The sequence below is a fragment of the Pseudophryne corroboree genome, chromosome 1, assembly GCF_028390025.1.
Source record: "Pseudophryne corroboree isolate aPseCor3 chromosome 1, aPseCor3.hap2, whole genome shotgun sequence".
Classification (NCBI taxonomy): Eukaryota; Metazoa; Chordata; class Amphibia; order Anura; family Myobatrachidae; genus Pseudophryne; species Pseudophryne corroboree.
In genome coordinates, this window is record NC_086444.1 from 699,026,165 (window position 1) to 699,039,349 (window position 13,185).

Sequence of the window (13,185 nt, forward strand, 5' to 3'; positions counted from 1 at the left end):
CGTGAGCGTGTCAGGAAGAGGGAAGGGAGAGGCGCGTGAGAGTGTCAGGAAGAGGGGAGGGAGAGGCGCGTGAGAGTGTCAGGAAGAGGGGAGGGAGAGGCGCGTGAGAGTGTCAGGAAGAGGGGAGGGAGAGGCGCGTGAGAGTGTCAGGAAGAGGGGAGGGAGAGGCGCGTGAGAGTGTCAGGAAGAGGGGAGGGAGAGGCGCGTGAGAGTGTCAGGAAGAGGGGAGGGAGAGGCGCGTGAGAGTGTCAGGAAGAGGGGAGGGAGAGGCACACGAGAGAGAGTGTCAGGGAGAGGCACACGAGAGAGAGTGTCAGGGAGAGGCACACGAGAGAGAGTGTCAGGGAGAGGCACACGAGAGAGAGTGTCAGGGAGAGGCACACGAGAGAGAGTGTCAGGGAGAGGCACACGAGAGAGAGTGTCAGGGAGAGGCACACGAGAGAGAGTGTCAGGGAGAGGCACACGAGAGAGAGTGTCAGGGAGAGGCACACGAGAGAGAGTGTCAGGGAGAGGCACACGAGAGAGAGTGTCAGGGAGAGGCACACGAGAGAGAGTGTCAGGGAGAGGCACACGAGAGTGTCAGAGAGAGGCACACGAGAGAGTGTGTCAGGGAGAGGCACACGAGAGAGAGTGTCAGGGAGAGGCACACGAGAGAGAGTGTCAGGGAGAGGAGCAAGACAGTGTCGGGGAGAGGCACATGAGGAGTCAGGGAGAGGAGCAAGACAGTGTCGGGGAGAGGCACATGAGGAGTCAGGGAGAGGAGCAAGACAGTGTCGGGGAGAGGCACATGAGGAGTCAGGGAGAGGCACATGAGGAGTCAGGGAGAGGCACATGAGAGTGTTAGGGAGAGGCACATGAGTGTGTTAGGGAGAGGCACATGAGTGTGTTAGGGAGAGGCACATGAGTGTGTTAGGGAGAGGCACATGAGTGTGTTAGGGAGAGGCACATGAGTGTGTTAGGGAGAGGCACATGAGTGTGTTAGGGAGAGGCACATGAGTGTGTTAGGGAGAGGCACATGAGTGTGTTAGGGAGAGGCACATGAGTGTGTTAGGGAGAGGCACATGAGTGTGTTAGGGAGAGGCACATGAGTGTGTTAGGGAGAGGCACATGAGTGTGTTAGGGAGAGGCACATGAGTGTGTTAGGGAGAGGCACATGAGTGTGTTAGGGAGAGGCACATGAGTGTTAGGGAGAGGCACATGAGTGTTAGGGAGAGGCACATGAGTGTTAGGGAGAGGCACATGAGTGTGTTAGGGAGAGGCACATGAGTGTTAGGGAGAGGCACATGAGTGTGTTAGGGAGAGGCACATGAGTGTGTTAGGGAGAGGCACATGAGTGTGTCAGGGGGAGAGGCACATGAGTGTGTCAGGGGGAGAGGCACATGAGTGTGTCAGGGGGAGAGGCACATGAGTGTGTCAGGGGGAGAGGCACATGAGTGTGTCAGGGGGAGAGGCACATGAGTGTGTCAGGGGGAGAGGCACATGAGTGTGTCAGGGGGAGAGGCACATGAGTGTGTCAGGGGGAGAGGCGCATGAGTGTGTCAGGGGGAGAGGCGCATGAGTGTGTCAGGGGGAGAGGCGCATGAGTGTCAATGGGAGAGGCGCATGAGAGTGTCAGGGGGAGAGAGGCATGAGTGTCAGGGGGAGAGGCATGAGAGTGTCAGGGGGAGAGAGGCATGAGAGTGTCAGGGGGAGAGAGGCATGAGAGTGTCAGGGGGAGAGAGGCATGAGAGTGTCAGGGGGAGAGGCATGAGAGTGTCAGGGGGAGAGGCATGAGAGTGTCAGGGGGAGAGGCATGAGAGTGTCAGGGGGAGAGGCATGAGAGTGTCAGGGGGAGAGGCATGAGAGTGTCAGGGGGAGAGGCATGAGAGTGTCAGGGGGAGAGGCATGAGAGTGTCAGGGGGAGAGGCATGAGAGTGTCAGGGGGAGAGGCATGAGAGTGTCAGGGGGAGAGGCATGAGAGTGTCAGGGGGAGAGGCATGAGAGTGTCAGGGGGAGAGGCATGAGAGTGTCAGGGGGAGAGGCATGAGAGTGTCAGGGGGAGAGGCATGAGAGTGTCAGGGGGAGAGGCATGAGAGTGTCAGGGGGAGAGGCATGAGAGTGTCAGGGGGAGAGGCATGAGAGTGTCAGGGGGAGAGGCATGAGAGTGTCAGGGGGAGAGGCATGAGAGTGTCAATGGGAGAGGCGCATGAGAGTGTCAGGGGGAGAGAGGCATGAGAGTGTCAGGGGGAGAGAGGGAGAGGCACATGAGAGAGTCAGGGAGAGGCACATGAGTGTCGGAGAGAGGGAGAGGCACATGAGAGAGAGTGTCGGAGAGAGAGGAGCAAGACTGTCAGGCAGAGGCGCATGAGAGAGTGTCAGGGAGAGGCACATGAGACAGTCAGGGAGAGGCACATGAGTGTCGGAGAGAGGGAGAGGCACATGAGAGAGAGTGTCGGAGAGAGAGGAGCAAGACAGTGCGTCAGGCAGAGGCGCATGAGAGAGTGTCAGGGAGAGGCACATGAGATTGTCAGGGAGAGAGAGGAGCAAGACAGTGTCAGGGAGGGAGAGGTGCATGTGAGAGTTAGATATAGAGGAACAAGACTGAATGTGTGAGAGAGGGGGAGCAGCATGAGATACACTACCAACTACAGCAGCTCAGGCACAGGTCTCTGATGGGGGCGGGCAGTTCATTGCGTTAAGCCCCGCCCCATAGTTACCCACGAATCGCGGCATGACCTGCATGTACTAGGGGCAGACACTGCAGAGCAGACTGACTGGGCCAGGCTTAGTGCTCTCCCCCCTCCCCCTCCCTGCAGCTACCGCGATACACAGGCTGCAGCATAGTACTCCGATCCTCCTCCTCTCTCTCATTTCCTCCACGGCCAGAAGTGAGGGGGGAAAGATACATTTCTCCGGCAGGACAGCCTCACCTCCACCCTCAGCGATGCGGACACCTGCCAGCGCACTATAATGAGTCAGGCTGACTCACTGTAGTAGTACCTGGCTGTCTTGCATAATGCCGCCGGCCGCGGGCACTTCATTGAGGCTAGTTCTGCCCCCTCTGTCTCTGCTGCGGAATCGGAGCTGAGACTTCCGATCGTTGCAGGCAGCCAGAGCGGAGCCAGCGTCCACTACACTACAAGCCGCTGCTGTCACTGACTGCTGTGACAGCAGGATAATCCCTGTCATATGCGCGCAGAGCAGACAGTGAGGGGAGGCGGGGCGGTAGAGAACACACTGTGGATGGTCTCCTCCCCTTCCAAGTTCCTCCTCTGCTGCCCTGGAGACGGAACTGACTGACAGTGCAGGACAGCGCTGCTGGTCAGAGCGCGTCCTGAGGGACCCTGCGTTTTTTTCTTTGAGTCCCCACCATCAATTCTCGGGTAAAATACGCGCCATAGCGCGTTTTTGCGATAACTGGAGTCCTTCCCTGGTGAAAGCACAAAAAACAGAGGCATCTTGGGAGTATGGAGGGTTACGGATTTAAATATTTAAATGTGTCTATCCCTGCTAACTCCCCATCCATATCCCAAGAGTACTCTAGTGACCCCTAGTGGATGAAAAATAAATAGTTGTACTGGTTTCCTGAGGCTGGGGGGCATGGCCAGTGTTCTTACTGTGCTCCCAATGGCTAAAAAATAAATGACTAGGTTCTATTTCAAATAACTTAAAAGGAAACTATGGGATTAATGTTGGAACAAGCTTGTTTAATGCAGACATCACAGCGGAATTTAAAGTTGAAATGGTAAATATTTTTACAAACCTTCCATGTGATGGGATACCTCTTCCTTCACTGACACGTCTATCATAATCTCCCCACCCATCACGAGGCTCTCTTCCATGACGATCTGGATAGTTCTTTAAAAAAAAAAAAAAAAGGAAAATTAAAAGGATACCAACTCTCAATCCCTGCATAATTTGTAACAAAATCTAAAAATAAGAATTTACTTACCGATAATTCTATTTCTCATAGTCCGCAGTGGATGCTGGGGACTCCGTAAGGACCATGGGGAATAGCGGCTCCGCAGGAGACTGGGCACATCTAAAGAAAGCTTTAGGACTATCTGGTGTGCACTGGCTCCTCCCCCTATGACCCTCCTCCAAGCCTCAGTTAGGATACTGTGCCCGGACGAGCGTACACAATAAGGAAGGATTTTGAATCCCGGGTAAGACTCATACCAGCCACACCAATCACACCGTATAACCTGTGATCTGAACCCAGTTAACAGCATGATAACAGAGGAGCCTCTGAAAGATGGCTCACAACAATAACCCGATTTTTGTAACAATAACTATGTACAAGTATTGCAGACAATCCGCACTTGGGATGGGCGCCCAGCATCCACTACGGACTATGAGAAATAGAATTATCGGTAAGTAAATTCTTATTTTCTCTAACGTCCTAAGTGGATGCTGGGGACTCCGTAAGGACCATGGGGATTATACCAAAGCTCCCAAACGGGCGGGAGAGTGCGGATGACTCTGCAGCACCAAATGAGAGAACTCCAGGTCCTCCTCAGCCAGGATATCAATTTTGTAGAATTTTACAAACGTATTTGCTCCTGACCAAGTAGCTGCTCGGCAAAGTTGTAAAGCCGAGACCCCTCGGGCAGCCGCCCAAGATGAGCCCACCTTCCTTGTGGAGTGGGCATTTACAGATTTTTGGCTGTGGCAGGCCTGCCACAGAATGTGCAAGCTGAATTGTACTACAAATCCAACGAGCAATAGTCTGCTTAGAAGTAGGAGCACCCAGCTTGTTAGGTGCACACAGGATAAACAGCGAGTCAGATTTCCTGACTCCAGCCGTCCTGGAAACATATATTTTCAGGGCACTGACAACGTCTAGCAACTTGGAGGCCTCCAAGTCCCTAGTAGCCGCAGGCACCACCAATAGGTTGGTTCAGGTGAGACGCTGAAACCACCTTGGGGAGAAACTGAGGACGAGTCCTCAATTCCGCCCTGTCCGAATGGAAAATCAGATAAGAATTTACTTACCGATAATTCTATTTCTCGGAGTCCGTAGTGGATGCTGGGGTTCCTGAAAGGACCATGGGGAATAGCGGCTCCGCAGGAGACAGGGCACAAAAAGTAAAGCTTTAGGATCAGGTGGTGTGCACTGGCTCCTCCCCCTATGACCCTCCTCCAAGCCTCAGTTAGGATACTGTGCCCGGACGAGCGTACACAATAAGGAAGGATTTATGAATCCCGGGTAAGACTCATACCAGCCACACCAATCACACTGTACAACCTGTGATCTGAACCCAGTTAACAGTATGATAACAGCGGAGCCTCTGAAAGATGGCTCACAACAATAATAACCAGATTTTTGTAACTATGTACAAGTATTGCAGATAATCCGCACTTGGGATGGGCACCCAGCATCCACTACGGACTCCGAGAAATAGAATTATCGGTAAGTAAATTCTTATTTTCTCTATCGTCCTAGTGGATGCTGGGGTTCCTGAAAGGACCATGGGGATTATACCAAAGCTCCCAAACGGGCGGGAGAGTGCGGATGACTCTGCAGCACCGAATGAGAGAACTCCAGGTCCTCCTTAGCCAGGTTATCAAATTTGTAGGATTTTACAAACGTGTTTGCCCCTGACTAAATAGCCGCTCGGCAAAGTTGTAAAGCCGAGACCCCTCGGGCAGCCGCCCAAGATGAGCCCACCTTCCTTGTGGAATGGGCATTTACATATTTTGGCTGTGGCAGGCCTGCCACAGAATGTGCAAGCTGAATTGTATTACACATCCAACTAGCAAAAGTCTGCTTAGAAGCAAGAGCACCCAGTTTGTTGGGTGCATACAGGATAACAGCAAGTCAGTTTTCCTGACTCCAGCCGTCCTGGAACCTATATTTTCAGGGCCCTGACCACATCTAGCAACTTGGAGTCCTCCAAGTCCCTAGTAGGCGCAAGACACCACAATAAGCTGGTTCAGGTGAAACACTGACACCACCTTAGGGAGAGAACTGGGGACGAGTCCGCAGCTCTGCCCTGTCCGAATGGACAAACAGATATGGGCTTTTTTGAGAAAAAAACCACCAATTTGACACTCGCCTGGTCCAGGCCAGGTCCAAGAGCATGTTCACTTTTCATGTGAGATGCTTCAAATCCACAGATTTGACTGGTTTTAAACCAATGTGTTTTGAGGAATCCCAGAACTACGTTGAGATCCCACAGTGCCACTGGAGGCACAAAAGGGGGTTGTATATGCAATACTCCCTTGACAAACTTCTGGACTTCAGGAACTGAAGCCAATTCTTTCTGGAAGAAAAATCGACAGGGCCGAAATTTGAACCTTAATGGACCCCAATTTGAGGCCCATAGACACTCCTGTTTGCAGGAAATGCAGGAATCGACCGAGTTGAAATTTCTTCGTGGGGCCTTCCTGGCCTCACACCACGCAACATATTTTCGCCACATGTGGTGATAATGTTGTGCGGTCACCTCCTTTCTGGCTTTGACCAGGGTAGGAATGACCTCTTCCTGAATGCCTTTTCCCTTAGGATCCGGCGTTCCACCGCCATGCCGTCAAACGCAGCTGCGGTAAGTCTTGGAACAGACATGGTACTTGCTGAAACAAGTCCCTTCTTAGCGGCAGAGGCCATAAGTCCTCTGTGAGCATCTCTTGAAGTTCCGGGTACCAAGTCCTTCTTGGCCAATCCGGGGCCATGAGTATAGTTCTTACTCCTCTACGTCTTATAATTCTCAGTACCTTAGGTATGAAAAGCAGAGGATGGAACACATACACCGACTGGTACACCAACGGTGTTACCAGAACGTCCACAGCTATTGCCTGAGGGTCTCTTAACCTGGCGCAATACCTGTCCCGTTTTTTGTTCAGACGGGACGCCATCATGTCCACCTTTGGTAATTCCCAACGGTTTACAATCATGTGGAAAACTTCCCCATGAAGTTCCCACTCTGCCGGGTGGAGGTCGTGCCTACTGAGGAAGTCTGCTTCCCAGTTTCCATTCCCGGAATGAAACACTGCTGACAGTGCTATCACATGATTTTCCGCCCAGCGAAAAGTCCTTGCAGTTTTTGCCACTGCCCTCCTGCTTCTTGTGCCGCCCTGTCTATTTACGTGGGCGACTGCCGTGATGTTTTATCCCACTGGATCAATACCGGCTGACCTTGAAGCAGAGGTCTTGCTAAGCTTAGAGCATTATAAATTTACCCTTAGCTATATTTATGTGGAGAAAAGTCTCCAGACTTGATCACACTCCCTGGAAATTTTTTCCTTGTGTGACTGCTCCCCAGCCTCTCGGGCTGGCCTCCGTGGTCACCAACATCCAAAACTGAATGCCGAATCTGCGGCCCTCTAGAAGATGAGCACTCTGTAACCACCACAGGAGAGACACCCTTGTCCTTGGATATAGGGTTATCCGCTGATGCATCTGAAGATGCGATCCGGACCATTTGTCCAGCAGATCCCACTGAAAAGTTCTTGCATGAAATCTGCCGACTGGAATTGCTTCGAAGGAAGTCACCATTTTTTTACCATGGCCCTTGTGCAATGATGCACTGATTTTAGGAGGTTCCTGACTAGCTCGGATAACTCCCTGGCTTTCTCTTCCGGGAGAAACACCTTTTTCTGGACTGTGTCCAGAATCATCCCTAAGCACAGGAGACTTGTTGTCGGGATCAGCTGCGATTTTGGAATATTTAGAATCCACCCCTGCTGTTGTAACAGTATCCGAGATAGTGCTACTCCGACCTCCAACTGTTCCCTGGACTTTGCCCTTATCAGGAGATCGTCCAAGTAAGGGATAATTAAGACGCCTTTTCTTCGAAGAAGAACCATCATTTCGGCCATTACCTTGGTAAAGACCCGGGGTGCCGTGGACAATCCAAACGGCAGCGTCTGAAACTGAAAATGACAGTTCTGTACCACGAACCTGAGGTACCCTTAGTGATAAGGGCAAATTTGGGACATGGAGGTAAGCATCCCTGATGTCTCGGGACACCATATAGTCCCCTTCTTCCCGGTTCGTTATCACTGCTCTGAGTGACTCCATCTTGATTTGAACCTTTGTAAGTGTTCAAATTTTTTTAGATTTAGAATAGGTCTCACCTAGCCTTCTGGCTTCAGTACCACAATATAGTGTGGAATAATACCCCTTTTCTTGTTGTAGGAGGGGTAATTTAATTATCACCTGCTGGGAATACAGCTCGTGAATTGTTTCCCATACTGCCTCCTTGTCGGAGGGAGACCTTGGTAAAGCAGACTTCAGGAGCCTGCGCAGGGGAAACGTCTCGACATTCCAATCTGTACCCCTGGGATACTACTTGTAGGATCCAGGGGTCCTGTACGGTCTCAGCGTCATGCTGAGAGCTTGTCAGAAGCGGTGGAACGCTTCTGTTCCTGGGAATGGGCTGCCTGCTGCAGTCTTCTTCCCTTTCCTCTATCCCTGGGCAGATATGACTCTTATAGGGACGAAAGGACTGAAGCTGAAAAGACGGTGTCTTTTTCTGCAGAGATGTGACTTAGGGTAAAAACGGTGGATTTTCCAGCAGTTGCCGTGGCCACCAGGTCCGATGGACCGACCCCAAATAACTCCTCTTCCTTTATACGGCCATACACCTTTGTGCCGTTTGGAATCTGCATCACCTGACCACTGTCGTGTCCATAAACATCTTCTGGCAGATATGGACATCGCACTTACTCTTGATGCCAGAGTGCAAATATCCCTCTGTGCATCTCGCATATATAGAAATGCATCCTTTAAATGCTCTATAGTCAATAAAATACTGTCCCTGTCAAGGGTATCAATATTTTTAGTCAGGGAATCCGACCAAGCCACCCCAGCTCTGCACATCCAGGCTGAGGCGATCGCTGGTCGCAGTATAACACCAGTATGTGTGTATATACTTTTATATGATATTTTCCAGCCTCTTGTCAGCTGGCTCCTTGAGGACGGCCCTATCTATAGACGGTACCGCCACTTGTTCTGATAAGCGTGTGAGCGCCTTATCCACCCTAAGGGGTGTTTCCCAACGCGCCCTAACTTCTGGCGGGAAAGGGTATACCGCCCATTTCTTTATCATCCACTAGGGGTCACTGGAGTACTCTTGGGATATGGACGGGCGGAGCCGAACAAAGGCACTGAATATTCAAATTTAGGACCCTCCCACCCCTCCATATCCCCGAGTACCTCAGTGTACTGTCTCAGTGTTTTTTCGGTGCTCACAGCACGAACATCGGCTTGTGGTATAGCCACACTTGGATTTTTATTTTTAATTTTTATTTTTAATTTTTATTTTTACACTTAGCACATCCCTTCCCAGTTTCTGGAAAAACATGGGTCCGGGATAGTGCCGCTGCACGGGCAGCGCATGGCGTGTCGGTCCTCACAAAGAGCACCCTCACAGCCACAGACAGCATGGCGTGTCGGTCCTCACGAAGAGCACCCTCACAGCCACAGACAGCCCACTGCTTCTACAAAGAGCAGCCAGGAAAAGCTGGACGGGCTTGCACAAAGAAGCCGTCGCAGCCATAGATTACTGGAAGCTGACTGGAGCTGGACGGAGCTTACACATAAAAAGCCCCGCCACAGCCAAGACTACAGGCAGTCGTCAGCCATGATCAGAAAGGTAGGCTGGGGGAAACGGGGCGGTCAGCGCAGGCTGCCGCCCCGCTATGTAGGGGTTAATGCCTCCTGCGCATACGGAGCTCCGTCCGGCTGCACAGCAGGGGGAGCTCATACGCACTATGCCCAGCCGCTATGGAAGTCAGTCTGACACTGGACGGAGCTTACAGAAAGCCCCGTCACAGCCAGGATGAAAGCCCCGTCACAAGCTGGACGGAGCGTACAGGAGGTGCGGCACATGTCCTAATGGTGGGGTGTCAGGGCGGTCAGCTCACGCTGCCGCCCTGCTGTGTGGGGGTTTGCCGCCGCTGATATGCCCCGCTTAACTACGCTGGAAGCTCAGAGCGGCCGCACGTCACTCAGAGACGCCGGCCGCTCTCCCAGCGCTGATTACCCGGCACCGAGGTAGGACAGGCGCCGCCCGAGCCACAGTAAGTACCCGCTTTCTAACATGCACAGAGCGGCCGCACGTCACTCACAGACGCCGGCCGCTCTTCCAGCGCTGACACCGCACGCTGATGATACATGGCGCCGCCCGCTCTTCCGGACGGCTCCCCGGCGCTATACACAGCGCTCCCCTGCTCTCCCTGCACCCGTTCCCGCTGCAGGTAACATAGGGGAGACTACCGGGGGTAAGGGGGAGTAAATACCCATAGCAACAGCACCAAGGCTGCATGGGTTAATAAGACATAGTTTTCACAGAGCATGTCCTAAAATATGTTTCTAATTGTATGGATGGCATGCTTCCTGTTTCTGTAGGCTGCCATTTGATGTCATAAGTGTTCTATTAACTGGAATGTGATTATCACACTTTAATAGGCTATTAAGCCTATATTACCTGTATAATAGGCTATTATGTCTATATATATTAACACTGCAGCAGGTCCTGTGCTTTTCAGTGTATGCATGGCATGGGGGCCATTTTTAATCATTACAGTTTCTTCCAGTTTATAATTCTAGAACATTCCTGCCCTACATCTCTAAGCCACCAGAGGCAAAGGGGGTGTTAGTGGGAATGTAGTTCGGATTGCACATGTGAACTGCTTTTCACATAAAGAATACTCTGGTTTCTCTTCAGATCTAATAAATCTTTCGCCTGTTGCTAAAGATGTCCGTAGAGAGAAATAACCATGTGTTTCATAGCCTGGCTACGGCTGGCCTTAATATGCTTTTCAGCAACAAAAATATATATATGACACAAAAGAACTTCAACAAGTAGTGCAAGTGTCTGTCTGTTGCCTATTGTGGTGTCAGTCTGCATAGCTAGTAAGGCTCTAGCGCAGACTAAAAATAATTTTTAACGGTCCTATGTTAAGCATTGGCAATTCAAATTAAAACAGCGGTAACATCGGAGTCTCGGAAGTACTCCGCCTGCTATAACTAAAGATAGTCTTTTCAAAGGGCCAAGTTCCTTTGGGTACCAGGGTTAATGCAGAAACTTCGAGTGAGAAGGGTGCATTACACCAGCACTTATATAGTGCGGGGGTTTTGGGCAACATACATTGCTAAAAACCAGTGAGTCAAGGCCTCCATTTGTTTTTTAGAAAATATTAGTGGACTTTGACCACTATTTAATCGTTTCAAAATAACGCGATCCGCCATTGGCAAATGCGTCTGTGTTAAACATTTTAAAGACCCAGGATACATTTGGGTCATTAGTCTCTAGGTATGGAAACTATGAGATCACTGTTAAAAGAAGCTGCAGAGTATATCTGTAAAGCCTCTACTAACGCCTGTTTTTCATCGTAGCTAGTTCAGCACGACTAGGACAGAGCTTGGTTGGTCCTAAATTTGATATTCAGCCATTACCGCATCCAGTATCAAAACGGAATACTGGTACCGGCGTTTAATCCCTTTAGACTTCCGTTTTTCAAAGGCGGGTGTACAAAACAGTCACGCCTTGTAACGTCAGGACGCTACAGTCAGCAAGCCAGTGGTTTGATGACCTCTTTTCCAATTGTGGAAGCGCGTCTTTACATGTTACTTTGAGGGGTTTCCAGACTTCAATTCATGGATGTCTCAGCTATTTACAGATTAAAGGACAATACTGGCTCTGTCGACCGGTTTGGCAGGTTGCCATTTAGTCTCTGCTGGGTTTCAGCTGTCTTTATAATCCAAGCAGTAGTATACCAACAGAGTCAGGGTTACATATTCCCTCTGTTTGAGCAAAACCAGACGGCTCTGTCGCAATCTCAATCAGCAGGTCACTTACTGCAGTGGGAAAATGAATTTTCTGCGGTTAGTATTTGTTTATTGGAGCACAAAGTGGCATAATGGCACTTGATCTTCACAATGCGTATTTACCCATTCCGGTTTGATCTTCACGGGTTCTAGCGTTTGCAAATCGCCACAACCATTATCCATTTCGGGTCTACCGTTGCTTATCGCCTCGGGTATTTACCAAAGTTATGTTGGGGATGATAGCTCATCTCACATAAGAACTCTGTCTCAACAGAGTTTCTCTACCTTAGATGATCTGCTCATAAGAACTCTGTCTCAACAAAGTTCCTCTAACTTGCGCTACTAAGGTATACTGCGGTAGCAGATCAAGTTCGAAAACAATCGCATCTAATTCCGTCTAAACGATGTCAATTCCTAGGTAAGATTATAAATCAAAGACTTTTACCTACTACACCAGCAATAACAAATGTACGTCTAGTAATTAGTGCAAAACACGCACACTAGCGGTACATTGGTGTATTCACCTATTAAGAATAAAAAGATGTGTTTTCAATTTAGTTCGCCACCCTTCACTCGCGTTTCCCACAGAGGGAAAAGGGTGCATATACTCTGGACGACAGTCGCAGAGGGTCAGGATTTGTAGTTAAAATCAGCAACAAAGGTTCTAAAACACGACAGATTGCTGTCGATAAAGGTCCTAGAACTCTGTGCATTTTACAATGCAATACATGATTCGCTTTCAGTCTGACCAGGTATATACTCTGGTTTCTCTTCAGAACGAATAAATCTTTTGCCTTTTACTAAAGATTTCTGTGGAGAGGAACAACCATGAGTTTCAGGTAAATGTTTGATGCCTGTCTCACGCTGGCCTTAAGAAGTCAAACAAGGCAACGGCAGTTGCATACACAACAACCAGTGAGAACCAAGAAGCCGCATGGTAATGCGGCATGTGACTCAAATCCTCAATGGCTTAGAACACCATTATGTGAAAATGTCACATTACGTGAGTGGACATCTGTTAGACAGAGGATCTCACCCGTCAGGATTTGGATCCTGAAAACTGGACATTAAATCCAGAGGTGTTTCATATGTGAGTCCACAGAAGGGGGTTACCCTCAAGTATACATGATGGCATCTCGCCACAATTACAAAAGCTCAGTATGTGTACAAAACAGATCACAAGGGCAGTGGCGGTGGAGTCGCTCACATTCATGTGGTCATTCAGCATCGTGTATCTGGCTCCACCAGTTTCCGCTGCTCTCTCCGTTGTCAAAACGGCTCATAAGACAGTTTGTCACAGTCATACTGGTGGTAGCTCATGGGTTTCGGAGAAGTTTGCTTCTCGAATTTTCAAGGAATACTTGCACACGATCTTGGCCCGCTCATAATACGTCCAACCTGTTACATCAGGGAACGTTAGTTTACCCATA

The 13,185-nt window shown here is 50.1% G+C and overlaps 1 protein-coding gene, 1 non-coding gene and 1 pseudogene across 4 annotated transcripts in view; 2 read left to right on the top strand and 1 right to left on the bottom strand.

Annotated features, from left to right (window-relative positions):
- Nucleotides 1-13,185, bottom strand: part of LOC134907861 (scaffold attachment factor B2-like) — a 216,071-nt gene that overhangs the window by 29,827 nt on the left and 173,059 nt on the right. For all 3 annotated transcript variants that reach the window (XM_063914824.1, XM_063914823.1, XM_063914825.1), the window contains exon 16: nucleotides 3,743-3,837. In XM_063914824.1, coding sequence (XP_063770894.1) covers nucleotides 3,743-3,837 — 95 coding nt within the window. The remainder of the gene's footprint in view (nucleotides 1-3,742; nucleotides 3,838-13,185) is intronic.
- On the top strand, nucleotides 10,633-10,718 carry LOC134932461 (U5 spliceosomal RNA; annotated as a pseudogene).
- Nucleotides 12,512-12,626, top strand: LOC134961388 (U5 spliceosomal RNA). Its single transcript, XR_010187900.1, has one exon. It is a non-coding gene; the product is annotated as a U5 spliceosomal RNA (small nuclear RNA).